The 15,666-nt window shown below is 39.4% G+C and overlaps 1 protein-coding gene across 1 annotated transcript in view; it reads right to left on the reverse strand.

The window, feature by feature from the left end:
• Positions 1-15,666, reverse strand: part of LOC146829993 (uncharacterized) — a 119,051-nt gene that overhangs the window by 55,785 nt on the left and 47,600 nt on the right. Inside the window, exons 14-18 of the mRNA XM_085603678.1 lie at positions 14,392-14,532; positions 8,107-8,247; positions 6,011-6,151; positions 3,916-4,056; positions 1,820-1,960 (exon numbers count right to left, since the gene is read on the reverse strand). Coding sequence (XP_085459804.1) covers positions 1,820-1,960; positions 3,916-4,056; positions 6,011-6,151; positions 8,107-8,247; positions 14,392-14,532 — 705 coding nt within the window. The remainder of the gene's footprint in view (positions 1-1,819; positions 1,961-3,915; positions 4,057-6,010; positions 6,152-8,106; positions 8,248-14,391; positions 14,533-15,666) is intronic.

Below are 15,666 nucleotides of genomic sequence, written 5' to 3' on the forward strand. Positions count from 1 at the left end.
AATCCAGAGATTACACACATTGTGGTGCATTTTCTTTCTCTGCCAAGACAGAGAAGGAAACTCCATCAAAGATAGAGTTGTCCTGCATCAGTAGCTGTTTTTTCAACTTAGCAGATATAAGCTCTATGGACAAAAACACTTCAATGGAAAATCCACAAATGCCCTCCTCTGCCAGTGGATTTTCTGCGCTAGTGGAATTTCCATCTCAAAGTGTGGACACTACAGATGCACCCACAAAGTGGGAGTACACTCACAATGACTGCATGTCTACTCTGTCAAACATGCTGGGTGAAGTAAATGTTACTAATCCTTAAGTGAAAGGCGACTCCCTTTGTTCAGCAGACTGCCACAGTAATGTCTCTAACAGAGTTAGTGGCAGATCCATCACTCAGATCAGGCAACTGATATTCAACAAGTTTTAGCATCATTTACTCAACAATGACACCATGGGTGAAGCAGCTGGATTATTTTACGTCATGGAATATCAGCCATATGCAGAACCCCAAATTAGCTATGCAGCTAAAAGTCCATGAAGGAAATCAACCATTTCCTGTGAGATTTTATTCACTGTCCTCCTTCAAATGAGTAGGTAAGTCTCTTACATTAATGCAACAATATTTTCCTCTAGAAATCTGCTGAAAAGTCCTCCTTACACTGGACAAATATGTTACAGTTATGTCCTGAGCAAACTAGTGCTGCAATAATTGGCAGAAAAATGAGATGAGCTGTTCTGGGTAATGTGTAGTGGGTTACATATGCGTCAGATTCAGAGACTCTCGTCTCTTTACATTTTAGAATGATTGCTCATTTCCTACAAAGCACTCATTACACAGGTGTTTTATTTAATCCTACTGTTCACTAAGACTTTTTCAAAATTCAAATTATCATTCTCTTTATATAGATATTTCTGAAATTGGCTACCTTACGAATATTTACCTGACGTCATCTGACAAAGTTGTTTTGGGTATTTTCTGTTATATCATTGGGAAGACAGGGAAGGGTCCTTAATCTTTAAAACTCCACCGCGACTTATGCGTAGAGTTGTACGGAGCCCGCAGTAGTGTTCCCACAGTGCATGCACTCACCGGGGGGTCCCTATCTACTCATCTTCAGTGATTCCTTGGGGTCCCTTAGATTCTATATCCTCTCGACATTGTCCTGACTCGAGTGGTGGTTCTTATGCGACTTTCTTAGTATATGTTTTGATCCCCTCTGGGGCCCACTGTGCATTAGTGCTATTAACTGTGATTTATTTGATAAAGTATTGTGTGCTTTGTGTCTATCTCGGTTTAGGAACTTTTGTAATGTACTAGATAGTGTCATATAATATATACATATTATTAAAAATACTTTGTGTGGTTCTTTTCCATTTAATCTATCCTATAGGATTGCATTCTGATACAACACACTGCTTTATACTCCTTCAAGACTTAGCCTGAAGGCTGCTCTCCACAGCTACTACTTAGAGAGCTTTAACAGTTGTCTAAGACCTCTTAAATCACCATAAGGGTTGTATGGACTGGTGCACGGTGCCCGCTTACATTAGTGGACATCATATACCAGGCCAGCTTATCACAGAAGGCCATAGAAGTGATACCAACTTCGAAGTATTCAAAGTCAAGCTTTCCTGTACTGCATAGAGAGTATGCTGGAGGCCATTGTGTCAGTAGTTTCTTATGTGAATTTGGTATGTGTTCTACAAAGAGGGATATTTCGCTGTTCAAATCTAGTCAATCATTTAATATTTCAAATTATCCTCAACTGTTTTACAAGAAACCGGAAATTGAAAACACAGACGTCCTTCTTCTTAGCACCTTACCGTTCGGCTGAAGTGGATTGAAGCACCAGATGGTTCCCGGTTTGCTGTCATCATAGCAGCAGCCTTTTACATTGCACTGCTCTTTGGTGATTCCTCCGAAGCCACAGTTGACTCTTGATTTTGGTTCAATGGCACATTCGACTGTGGAATACACATTTGTTTACATAAAAAATACATCTTGCAATCACAGGTTAGCAAATTAAACTGCAGATTGTCTATCAAAATCCATCAGGTTGAATTTATATAATGCGTAAATCAATTGTAGATATGTTGGCAAATCCAGAGATTACACACATTGTGGTGCATTTTCTTTCTCTGCCAAGACAGAGAAGGAAACTCCATCAAAGATAGAGTTGTCCTGCATCAGTAGCTGTTTTTTCAACTTAGCAGATATAAGCTCTATGGACAAAAACACTTCAATGGAAAATCCACAAATGCCCTCCTCTGCCAGTGGATTTTCTGCGCTAGTGGAATTTCCATCTCAAAGTGTGGACACTACAGATGCACCCACAAAGTGGGAGTACACTCACAATGACTGCATGTCTACTCTGTCAAATATGCTGGGTGAAGTAAATGTTACTAATCCTTAAGTGAAAGGCGACTCCCTTTGTTCAGCAGACTGCCACAGTAATGTCTCTAACAGAGTTAGTGGCAGATCCATCACTCAGATCAGGCAACTGATATTCAACAAGTTTTAGCATCATTTACTCAACAATGACACCATGGGTGAAGCAGCTGGATTATTTTACGTCATGGAATATCAGCCATATGCAGAACCCCAAATTAGCTATGCAGCTAAAAGTCCATGAAGGAAATCAACCATTTCCTGTGAGATTTTATTCACTGTCCTCCTTCAAATGAGTAGGTAAGTCTCTTACATTAATGCAACAATATTTTCCTCTAGATATCTGCTGAAAAGTCCTCCTTACACTGGACAAATATGTTACAGTTATGTCCTGAGCAAACTAGTGCTGCAATAATTGGCAGAAAAATGAGATGAGCTGTTCTGGGTAATGTGTAGTGGGTTACATATGCGTCAGATTCAGAGACTCTCGTCTCTTTACATTTTAGAATGATTGCTCATTTCCTACAAAGCACTCATTACACAGGTGTTTTATTTAATCCTACTGTTCACTAAGACTTTTTCAAAATTCAAATTATCATTCTCTTTATATAGATATTTCTCAAAATGGCTATCTTACGAATATTTACCTGACGTCATCTGACAAAGTTGTTTTGGGTCTTTTCTGTTATATCCTTGGGAAGACAGGGAAGGGTCCTTAATCTTTAAAACTCCACCACGACTTCTGCGTAGAGTTGTACGGAGCCCGCAGTAGTGTTCCCACAGTGCATGCACTCACCGGGGGGTCCCTATCTACTCACCTTTAGTGGTTCCTTGGGGTCCCTTAGATTCTATATCCTCTCGACATTGTCCTGACTCGAGTGGTGGTTCTTATGCGACTTTCTTAGTATATGTTTTGATCCCCTCTGGGGCCCACTGTGCATTAGTGCTATTAACTGTGATTTATTTGATAAAGTATTGTGTGCTTTGTGTCTATCTCGGTTTAGGAACTTTTGTAATGTACTAGATAGTGTCATATAATATATACATATTATTAAAAATACTTTGTGTGGTTCTTTTCCATTTAATCTATCCTATAAGATTGCATTCTGATACAACACACTGCTTTATACTCCTTCAAGACTTAGCCTGAAGGCTGCTCTCCACAGCTACTACTTAGAGAGCTTTAACAGTTGTCTTAAGACCTCTTAAATCACCATAAGGGTTGTATGGACTGGTGCACGGTGCCCGCTTACATTAGTGGACATCATATACCAGGCCAGCTTATCACAGAAGGCCATAGAAGTGATACCAACTTCGAAGTATTCAAAGTCAAACTTTCCTGTACTGCATAGAGAGTATGCTGGAGGTCATTGTGTCAGTAGTTTCTTATGTGAATTTGGCATGTGTTCTACAAAGAGGGGTATTTCGCTGTTCAAATCTAGTCAATCATTTAATATTTCAAAATATCCTCAACTGTTTTACAAGAAACCGGAAATTGAAAACACAGACGTCCTTCTTCTTAGCACCTTACCGTTCGGCTGAAGTGGATTGAAGCACCAGATGGTTCCCGGTTTGCTGTCATCATAGCAGCAGCCTTTTACATTGCACTGCTCTTTGGTGATTCCTCCGAAGCCACAATTGACTCTTGATTTTGGTTCAATGGCACATTCGACTGTGGAATACACATTTGTTTACATAAAAAATACATCTTGCAATCACAGGTTAGCAAGTTAAACTGCAGATTGTCTATCAAAATCCATCAGGTTGAATTTATATAATGCTTAAATCAATTGTAGATATGTTGGCAAATCCAGAGATTACACACATTGTGGTGCATTTTCCTTCTCTGCCAAGACAGAGAAGGAAACTCCATCAAAGATAGAGTTGTCCTGCATCAGTAGCTGTTTTTTCAATTTAGCAGATATAAGCACTATGGACAAAAACACTTCAATGGAAAATCCACAAATGGCCTCCTCTGCCAGTGGATTTTCTGCGCTAGTGGAATTTCCATCTCAAAGTGTGGACACTACAGATGCACCCACAAAGTGGGAGTACACTGCCAATGACTGCATGTCTACTCTGTCAAATATGCTGGGTGAAGTAAATGTTACTAATCCTTAAGTGAAAGGCGACTCCCTTTGTTCAGCAGACTGCCACAGTAATGTCTCTAACAGAGTTAGTGGCAGATCCATCACTCAGATCAGGCAACTGATATTCAACAAGTTTTAGCATCATTTACTCAACAATGACACCATGGGTGAAGCAGCTGGATTATTTTACGTCATGGAATATCAGCCATATGCAGAACCCCAAATTAGCTATGCAGCTAAAAGTCCATGAAGGAAATCAACCATTTCCTGTGAGATTTTATTCACTGTCCTCCTTCAAATGAGTAGGTAAGTCTCTTACATTAATGCAACAATATTTTCCTCTAGAAATCTGCTGAAAAGTCCTCCTTACACTGGACAAATACGTTACAGTTATGTCCTGAGCAAACTAGTGCTGCAATAATTGGCAGAAAAATGAGATGAGCTGTTCTGGGTAATGTGTAGTGGGTTACATATGCGTCAGATTCAGAGACTCTCGTCTCTTTACATTTTAGAATGATTGCTCATTTCCTACAAAGCACTCATTACACAGGTGTTTTATTTAATCCTACTGTTCACTAAGACTTTTTCAAAATTCAAATTATCATTCTCTTTATGTAGATATTTCTCAAATTGGCTATCTTACGAATATTTACCTGACGTCATCTGACAAAGTTGTTTTGGGTATTTTCTGTTATATCATTGGGAAGACAGGGAAGGGTCCTTAATCTTTAAAACTCCACCGCGACTTATGCGTAGAGTTGTACGGAGCCCTCAGTAGTGTTCCCACAGTGCATGCACTCACCGGGGGGTCCCTATCTACTCATCTTTAGTGGTTCCTTGGGGTCCCTTAGATTCTATATCCTCTCGACATTGTCCTGACTCGAGTGGTGGTTCTTATGCGACTTTCTTAGTATATGTTTTGATCCCCTCTGGGGCCCACTGTGCATTAGTGCTATTAACTGTGATTTATTTGATAAAGTATTGTGTGCTTTGTGTCTATCTCGGTTTAGGAACTTTTGTAATGTACTAGATAGTGTCATATAATATATACATATTATTAAAAATACTTTGTGTGGTTCTTTTCCATTTAATCTATCCTATAAGATTGCATTCTGATACAACACACTGCTTTATACTCCTTCAAGACTTAGCCTGAAGGCTGCTCTCCACAGCTACTACTTAGAGAGCTTTAACAGTTGTCTAAGACCTCTTAAATCACCATAAGGGTTGTATGGACTGGTGCACGGTGCCCGCTTACATTAGTGGACATCATATACCAGGCCAGCTTATCACAGAAGGCCATAGAAGTGATACCAACTTCGAAGTATTCCAAGTCAAGCTTTCCTGTACTGCATAGAGAGTATGCTGGAGGCCATTGTGTCAGTAGTTTCTTATGTGAATTTGGCATGTGTTCTACAAAGAGGGATATTTCGCTGTTCAAATCTAGTCAATCATTTAATATTTCAAAATATCCTCAACTGTTTTACAAGAAACCGGAAATTGAAAACACAGACGTCCTTCTTCTTAGCACCTTACCGTTCGGCTGAAGTGGATTGAAGCACCAGATGGTTCCCGGTTTGCTGTCATCATAGCAGCAGCCTTTTACATTGCACTGCTCTTTGGTGATTCCTCCGAAGCCACAGTTGACTCTTGATTTTGGTTCAATGGCACATTCGACTGTGGAAAACACATTTGTTTACATAAAAAATACATCTTGCAATCACAGGTTAGCAAATTAAACTGCAGATTGTCTATCAAAATCCATCAGGTTGAATTTATATAATGCGTAAATCAATTGTAGATATGTTGGCAAATCCAGAGATTACACACATTGTGGTGCATTTTCTTTCTCTGCCAAGACAGAGAAGGAAACTCCATCAAAGATAGAGTTGTCCTGCATCAGTAGCTGTTTTTTCAACTTAGCAGATATCAGCACTATGGACAAAAACACTTCAATGGAAAATCCACAAATGCCCTCCTCTGCCAGTGGATTTTCTGCGCTAGTGGAATTTCCATCTCAAAGTGTGGACACTACAGATGCACCCACAAAGTGGGAGTACACTGCCAATGACTGCATGTCTACTCTGTCAAATATGCTGGGTGAAGTAAATGTTACTAATCCTTAAGTGAAAGGCGACTCCCTTTGTTCAGCAGACTGCCACAGTAATGTCTCTAACAGAGTTAGTGGCAGATCCATCACTCAGATCAGGCAACTGATATTCAACAAGTTTTAGCATCATTTACTCAACAATGACACCATGGGTGAAGCAGCTGGATTATTTTACGTCATGGAATATCAGCCATATGCAGAACCCCAAATTAGCTATGCAGCTAAAAGTCCATGAAGGAAATCAACCATTTCCTGTGAGATTTTTTTTACTGTCATCCTCAAAATGAGAAGGTAAGTCTCTTACATTAATGCAACAATATTTTCCTCTAGAAATCTGCTGAAAAGTCCTCATTACACTGGACAAATACGTTACAGTTATGTCCTGAGCAAACAAGTGCTGCAATAATTGGCAGAAAAATGAGATGAGCTGTTCTGGGTAATGTGTAGTGGGTTACATATGCGTCAGATTCAGAGACTCTCGTCTCTTTACATTTTAGAATGATTGCTCATTTCCTACAAAGCACTCATTACACAGGTGTTTTATTTAATCCTACTGTTCACTAAGACTTTTTCAAAATTCAAATTATCATTCTCTTTATATAGATATTTCTCAAATTGGCTATCTTACGAATATTTACCTGACGTCATCTGACAAAGTTGTTTTGGGTATTTTCTGTTATATCCTTGGGAAGACAGGGAAGGGTCCTTAATCTTTAAAACTCCACCGCGACTTATGCGTAGAGTTGTACGGAGCCCGCAGTAGTGTTCCCACAGTGCATGCACTCACCGGGGGGTCCCTATCTACTCACCTTTAGTGGTTCCTTGGGGTCCCTTAGATTCTATATCCTCTGGACATTGTCCTGACTCGAGTGGTGGTTCTTATGCGACTTTCTTAGTATATGTTTTGATCCCCTCTGGGGCCCACTGTGCATTAGTGCTATTAACTGTGATTTATTTGATAAAGTATTGTGTGCTTTGTGTCTATCTCGGTTTAGGAACTTTTGTAATGTACTAGATAGTGTCATATAATATATACATATTATTAAAAATACTTTGTGTGGTTCTTTTCCATTTAATCTATCCTATAAGATTGCATTCTGATACAACACACTGCTTTATACTCCTTCAAGACTTAGCCTGAAGGCTGCTCTCCACAGCTACTACTTAGAGAGCTTTAACAGTTGTCTTAAGACCTCTTAAATCACCATAAGGGTTGTATGGACTGGTGCACGGTGCCCGCTTACATTAGTTGACATCATATACCAGGCCAGCTTATCACAGAAGGCCATAGAAGTGATACCAACTTCGAAGTATTCAAAGTCAAACTTTCCTGTACTGCATAGAGAGTATGCTGGAGGCCATTGTGTCATTAGTTTCTTATGTGAATTTGGTATGTGTTCTACAAAGAGGGGTATTTCGCTGTTCAAATCTAGTCAATCATTTAATATTTCAAAATATCCTCAACTGTTTTACAAGAAACCGGAAATTGAAAACACAGACGTCCTTCTTCTTAGCACCTTACCGTTCGGCTGAAGTGGATTGAAGCACCAGATGGTTCCCGGTTTGCTGTCATCATAGCAGCAGCCTTTTACATTGCACTGCTCTTTGGTGATTCCTCCGAAGCCACAATTGACTCTTGATTTTGGTTCAATGGCACATTCGACTGTGGAAAACACATTTGTTTACATAAAAAATACATCTTGCAATCACAGGTTAGCAAATTAAACTGCAGATTGTCTATCAAAATCCATCAGGTTGAATTTATATAATGCGTAAATCAATTGTAGATATGTTGGCAAATCCAGAGATTACACACATTGTGGTGCATTTTCCTTCTCTGCCAAGACAGAGAAGGAAACTCCATCAAAGATAGAGTTGTCCTGCATCAGTAGCTGTTTTTTCAACTTAGCAGATATAAGCACTATGGACAAAAACACTTCAATGGAAAATCCACAAATGCCCTCCTCTGCCAGTGGATTTTCTGCGCTAGTGGAATTTCCATCTCAAAGTGTGGACACTACAGATGCACCCACAAAGTGGGAGTACACTGCCAATGACTGCATGTCTACTCTGTCAAATATGCTGGGTGAAGTAAATGTTACTAATCCTTAAGTGAAAGGCGACTCCCTTTGTTCAGCAGACTGCCACAGTAATGTCTCTAACAGAGTTAGTGGCAGATCCATCACTCAGATCAGGCAACTGATATTCAACAAGTTTTAGCATCATTTACTCAACAATGACACCATGGGTGAAGCAGCTGGATTATTTTACGTCATGGAATATCAGCCATATGCAGAACCCCAAATTAGCTATGCAGCTAAAAGTCCATGAAGGAAATCAACCATTTCCTGTGAGATTTTATTCACTGTCCTCCTTCAAATGAGTAAGTAAGTCTCTTACATTAATGCAACAATATTTTCCTCTAGAAATCTGCTGAAAAGTCCTCCTTACACTGGACAAATACGTTACAGTTATGTCCTGAGCAAACTAGTGCTGCAATAATTGGCAGAAAAATGAGATGAGCTGTTCTGGGTAATGTGTAGTGGGTTACATATGCGTCAGATTCAGAGACTCTCGTCTCTTTACATTTTAGAATGATTGCTCATTTCCTACAAAGCACTCATTACACAGGTGTTTTATTTAATCCTACTGTTCACTAAGACTTTTTCAAAATTCAAATTATCATTCTCTTTATATAGATATTTCTCAAATTGGCTATCTTACGAATATTTACCTGACGTCATCTGACAAAGTTGTTTTGGGTATTTTCTGTTATATCATTGGGAAGACAGGGAAGGGTCCTTAATCTTTAAAACTCCACCGCGACTTATGCGTAGAGTTGTACGGAGCCCGCAGTAGTGTTCCCACAGTGCATGCACTCACCGGGGGGTCCCTATCTACTCACCTTTAGTGGTTCCTTGGGGTCCCTTAGATTCTATATCCTCTCGACATTGTCCTGACTCGAGTGGTGGTTCTTATGCGACTTTCTTAGTATATGTTTTGATCCCCTCTGGGGCCCACTGTGCATTAGTGCTATTAACTGTGATTTATTTGATAAAGTATTGTGTGCTTTGTGTCTATCTCGGTTTAGGAACTTTTGTAATGTACTAGATAGTGTCATATAATATATACATATTATTAAAAATACTTTGTGTGGTTCTTTTCCATTTAATCTATCCTATAAGATTGCATTCTGATACAACACACTGCTTTATACTCCTTCAAGACTTAGCCTGAAGGCTGCTCTCCACAGCTACTACTTAGAGAGCTTTAACAGTTGTCTAAGACCTCTTAAATCACCATAAGGGTTGTATGGACTGGTGCACGGTGCCCGCTTACATTAGTGGACATCATATACCAGGCCAGCTTATCACAGAAGGCCATAGAAGTGATACCAACTTCGAAGTATTCAAAGTCAAACTTTCCTGTACTGCATAGAGAGTATGCTGGAGGCCATTGTGTCAGTAGTTTCTTATGTGAATTTGGCATGTGTTCTACAAAGAGGGGTATTTCGCTGTTCAAATCTAGTCAATCATTTAATATTTCAAAATATCCTCAACTGTTTTACAAGAAACCTGAAATTGAAAACACAGACGTCCTTCTTCTTAGCACCTTACCGTTCGGCTGAAGTGGATTGAAGCACCAGATGGTTCCCGGTTTGCTGTCATCATAGCAGCAGCCTTTTACATTGCACTGCTCTTTGGTGATTCCTCCGAAGCCACAGTTGACTCTTGATTTTGGTTCAATGGCACATTCGACTGTGGAATACACATTTGTTTACATAAAAAATACATCTTGCAATCACAGGTTAGCAAATGAAACTGCAGATTGTCTATCAAAATCCATCAGGTTGAATTTATATTATGCGTAAATCAATTGTAGATATGTTGGCAAATCCAGAGATTACACACATTGTGGTGCATTTTCTTTCTCTGCCAAGACAGAGAAGGAAACTCCATCAAAGATAGAGTTGTCCTGCATCAGTAGCTGTTTTTTCAACTTAGCAGATATAAGCTCTATGGACAAAAACACTTCAATGGAAAATCCACAAATGCCCTCCTCTGCCAGTGGATTTTCTGCGCTAGTGGAATTTCCATCTCAAAGTGTGGACACTACAGATGCACCCACAAAGTGGGAGTACACTGCCAATGACTGCATGTCTACTCTGTCAAATATGCTGGGTGAAGTAAATGTTACTAATCCTTAAGTGAAAGGCGACTCCCTTTGTTCAGCAGACTGCCACAGTAATGTCTCTAACAGAGTTAGTGGCAGATCCATCACTCAGATCAGGCAACTGATATTCAACAAGTTTTAGCATCATTTACTCAACAATGACACCATGGGTGAAGCAGCTGGATTATTTTACGTCATGGAATATCAGCCATATGCAGAACCCCAAATTAGCTATGCAGCTAAAAGTCCATGAAGGAAATCAACCATTTCCTGTGAGATTTTATTCACTGTCCTCCTTCAAATGAGTAGGTAAGTCTCTTACATTAATGCAACAATATTTTCCTCTAGAAATCTGCTGAAAAGTCCTCCTTACACTGGACAAATACGTTACAGTTATGTCCTGAGCAAACTAGTGCTGCAATAATTGGCAGAAAAATGAGATGAGCTGTTCTGGGTAATGTGTAGTGGGTTACATATGCGTCAGATTCAGAGACTCTCGTCTCTTTACATTTTAGAATGATTGCTCATTTCCTACAAAGCACTCATTACACAGGTGTTTTATTTAATCCTACTGTTCACTAAGACTTTTTCAAAATTCAAATTATCATTCTCTTTATATAGATATTTCTCAAATTGGCTATCTTACGAATATTTACCTGACGTCATCTGACAAAGTTGTTTTGGGTATTTTCTGTTATATCATTGGGAAGACAGGGAAGGGTCCTTAATCTTTAAAACTCCACCGCGACTTATGCGTAGAGTTGTACGGAGCCCGCAGTAGTGTTCCCACAGTGCATGCACTCACCGGGGGGTCCCTATCTACTCACCTTTAGTGGTTCCTTGGGGTCCCTTAGATTCTATATCCTCTCGACATTGTCCTGACTCGAGTGGTGGTTCTTATGCGACTTTCTTAGTATATGTTTTGATCCCCTCTGGGGCCCACTGTGCATTAGTGCTATTAACTGTGATTTATTTGATAAAGTATTGTGTGCTTTGTGTCTATCTCGGTTTAGGAACTTTTGTAATGTACTAGATAGTGTCATATAATATATACATATTATTAAAAATATTTTGTGTGGTTCTTTTCCATTTAATCTATCCTATAAGATTGCATTCTGATACAACACACTGCTTTATACTCCTTCAAGACTTAGCCTGAAGGCTGCTCTCGACAGCTACTACTTAGAGAGCTTTAACAGTTGTCTAAGACCTCTTAAATCACCATAAGGGTTGTATGGACTGGTGCACGGTGCCCGCTTACATTAGTGGATATCATATACCAGGCCAGCTTATCACAGAAGGCCATAGAAGTGATACCAACTTCGAAGTATTCAAAGTCAAACTTTCCTGTACTGCATAGAGAGTATGCTGGAGGCCATTGTGTCAGTAGTTTCTTATGTGAATTTGGCATGTGTTCTACAAAGAGGGGTATTTCGCTGTTCAAATCTAGTCAATCATTTAATATTTCAAAATATCCTCAACTGTTTTACAAGAAACCGGAAATTGAAAACACAGACGTCCTTCTTCTTAGCACCTTACCGTTCGGCTGAAGTGGATTGAAGCACCAGATGGTTCCCGGTTTGCTGTCATCATAGCAGCAGCCTTTTACATTGCACTGCTCTTTGGTGATTCCTCCGAAGCCACAGTTGACTCTTGATTTTGGTTCAATGGCACATTCGACTGTGGAATACACATTTGTTTACATAAAAAATACATCTTGCAATCACAGGTTAGCAAATTAAACTGCAGATTGTCTATCAAAATCCATCAGGTTGAATTTATATAATGCGTAAATCAATTGTAGATATGTTGGCAAATCCAGAGATTACACACATTGTGGTGCATTTTCTTTCTCTGCCAAGACAGAGAAGGAAACTCCATCAAAGATAGAGTTGTCCTGCATCAGTCGCTGTTTTTTCAACTTAGCAGATATAAGCTCTATGGACAAAAACACTTCAATGGAAAATCCACAAATGCCCTCCTCTGCCAGTGGATTTTCTGCGCTAGTGGAATTTCCATCTCAAAGTGTGGACACTACAGATGCACCCACAAAGTGGGAGTACACTCACAATGACTGCATGTCTACTCTGTCAAATATGCTGGGTGAAGTAAATGTTACTAATCCTTAAGTGAAAGGCGACTCCCTTTGTTCAGCAGACTGCCACAGTAATGTCTCTAACAGAGTTAGTGGCAGAACCATCACTCAGATCAGGCAACTGATATTCAACAAGTTTTAGCATCATTTACTCATCAATGACACCATGGGTGAAGCAGCTGGATTATTTTACGTCATGGAATATCAGCCATATGCAGAACCCCAAATTAGCTATGCAGCTAAAAGTCCATGAAGGAAATCAACCATTTCCTGTGAGATTTTATTCACTGTCCTCCTTCAAATGAGTAGGTAAGTCTCTTACATTAATGCAACAATATTTTCCTCTAGAAATCTGCTGAAAAGTCCTCCTTACACTGGACAAATACGTTACAGTTATGTCCTGAGCAAACTAGTGCTGCAATAATTGGCAGAAAAATGAGATGAGCTGTTCTGGGTAATGTGTAGTGGGTTACATATGCGTCAGATTCAGAGACTCTCGTCTCTTTACATTTTAGAATGATTGCTCATTTCCTACAAAGCACTCATTACACAGGTGTTTTATTTAATCCTACTGTTCACTAAGACTTTTTCAAAATTCAAATTATCATTCTCTTTATATAGATATTTCTCAAATTGGCTATCTTACGAATATTTACCTGACGTCATCTGACAAAGTTGTTTTGGGTATTTTCTGTTATATCATTGGGAAGACAGGGAAGGGTCCTTAATCTTTAAAACTCCACCGCGACTTATGCGTAGAGTTGTACGGAGCCCGCAGTAGTGTTCCCACAGTGCATGCACTCACCGGGGGGTCCCTATCTACTCACCTTTAGTGGTTCCTTGGGGTCCCTTAGATTCTATATCCTCTCGACATTGTCCTGACTCGAGTGGTGGTTCTTATGCGACTTTCTTAGTATATGTTTTGATCCCCTCTGGGGCCCACTGTGCATTAGTGCTATTAACTGTGATTTATTTGATAAAGTATTGTGTGCTTTGTGTCTATCTCGGTTTAGGAACTTTTGTAATGTACTAGATAGTGTCATATAATATATACATATTATTAAAAATACTTTGTGTGGTTCTTTTCCATTTAATCTATCCTATAAGATTGCATTCTGATACAACACACTGCTTTATACTCCTTCAAGACTTAGCCTGAAGGCTGCTCTCCACAGCTACTACTTAGAGAGCTTTAACAGTTGTCTAAGACCTCTTAAATCACCATAAGGGTTGTATGGACTGGTGCACGGTGCCCGCTTACATTAGTGGATATCATATACCAGGCCAGCTTATCACAGAAGGCCATAGAAGTGATACCAACTTCGAAGTATTCAAAGTCAAACTTTCCTGTACTGCATAGAGAGTATGCTGGAGGCCATTGTGTCAGTAGTTTCTTATGTGAATTTGGCATGTGTTCTACAAAGAGGGGTATTTCGCTGTTCAAATCTAGTCAATCATTTAATATTTCAAAATATCCTCAACTGTTTTACAAGAAACCGGAAATTGAAAACACAGACGTCCTTCTTCTTAGCACCTTACCGTTCGGCTGAAGTGGATTGAAGCACCAGATGGTTCCCGGTTTGCTGTCATCATAGCAGCAGCCTTTTACATTGCACTGCTCTTTGGTGATTCCTCCGAAGCCACAGTTGACTCTTGATTTTGGTTCAATGGCACATTCGACTGTGGAATACACATTTGTTTACATAAAAAATACATCTTGCAATCACAGGTTAGCAAATTAAACTGCAGATTGTCTATCAAAATCCATCAGGTTGAATTTATATAATGCGTAAATCAATTGTAGATATGTTGGCAAATCCAGAGATTACACACATTGTGGTGCATTTTCTTTCTCTGCCAAGACAGAGAAGGAAACTCCATCAAAGATAGAGTTGTCCTGCATCAGTCGCTGTTTTTTCAACTTAGCAGATATAAGCTCTATGGACAAAAACACTTCAATGGAAAATCCACAAATGCCCTCCTCTGCCAGTGGATTTTCTGCGCTAGTGGAATTTCCATCTCAAAGTGTGGACACTACAGATGCACCCACAAAGTGGGAGTACACTCACAATGACTGCATGTCTACTCTGTCAAATATGCTGGGTGAAGTAAATGTTACTAATCCTTAAGTGAAAGGCGACTCCCTTTGTTCAGCAGACTGCCACAGTAATGTCTCTAACAGAGTTAGTGGCAGAACCATCACTCAGATCAGGCAACTGATATTCAACAAGTTTTAGCATCATTTACTCATCAATGACACCATGGGTGAAGCAGCTGGATTATTTTACGTCATGGAATATCAGCCATATGCAGAACCCCAAATTAGCTATGCAGCTAAAAGTCCATGAAGGAAATCAACCATTTCCTGTGAGATTTTATTCACTGTCCTCCTTCAAATGAGTAGGTAAGTCTCTTACATTAATGCAACAATATTTTCCTCTAGAAATCTGCTGAAAAGTCCTCCTTACACTGGACAAATACGTTACAGTTATGTCCTGAGCAAACTAGTGCTGCAATAATTGGCAGAAAAATGAGATGAGCTGTTCTGGGTAATGTGTAGTGGGTTACATATGCGTCAGATTCAGAGACTCTCGTCTCTTTACATTTTAGAATGATTGCTCATTTCCTACAAAGCACTCATTACACAGGTGTTTTATTTAATCCTACTGTTCACTAAGACTTTTTCAAAATTCAAATTATCATTCTCTTTATATAGATATTTCTCAAATTGGCTATCTTACGAATATTTACCTGACGTCATCTGACAAAGTTGTTTTGGGTATTTTCTGTTATATCATTGGGAAGACAGGGAAG

Source organism: Triturus cristatus, chromosome 5_1, assembly GCF_964204655.1.
Source record: "Triturus cristatus chromosome 5_1, aTriCri1.1, whole genome shotgun sequence".
NCBI lineage: Eukaryota > Metazoa > Chordata > Amphibia > Caudata > Salamandridae > Triturus > Triturus cristatus.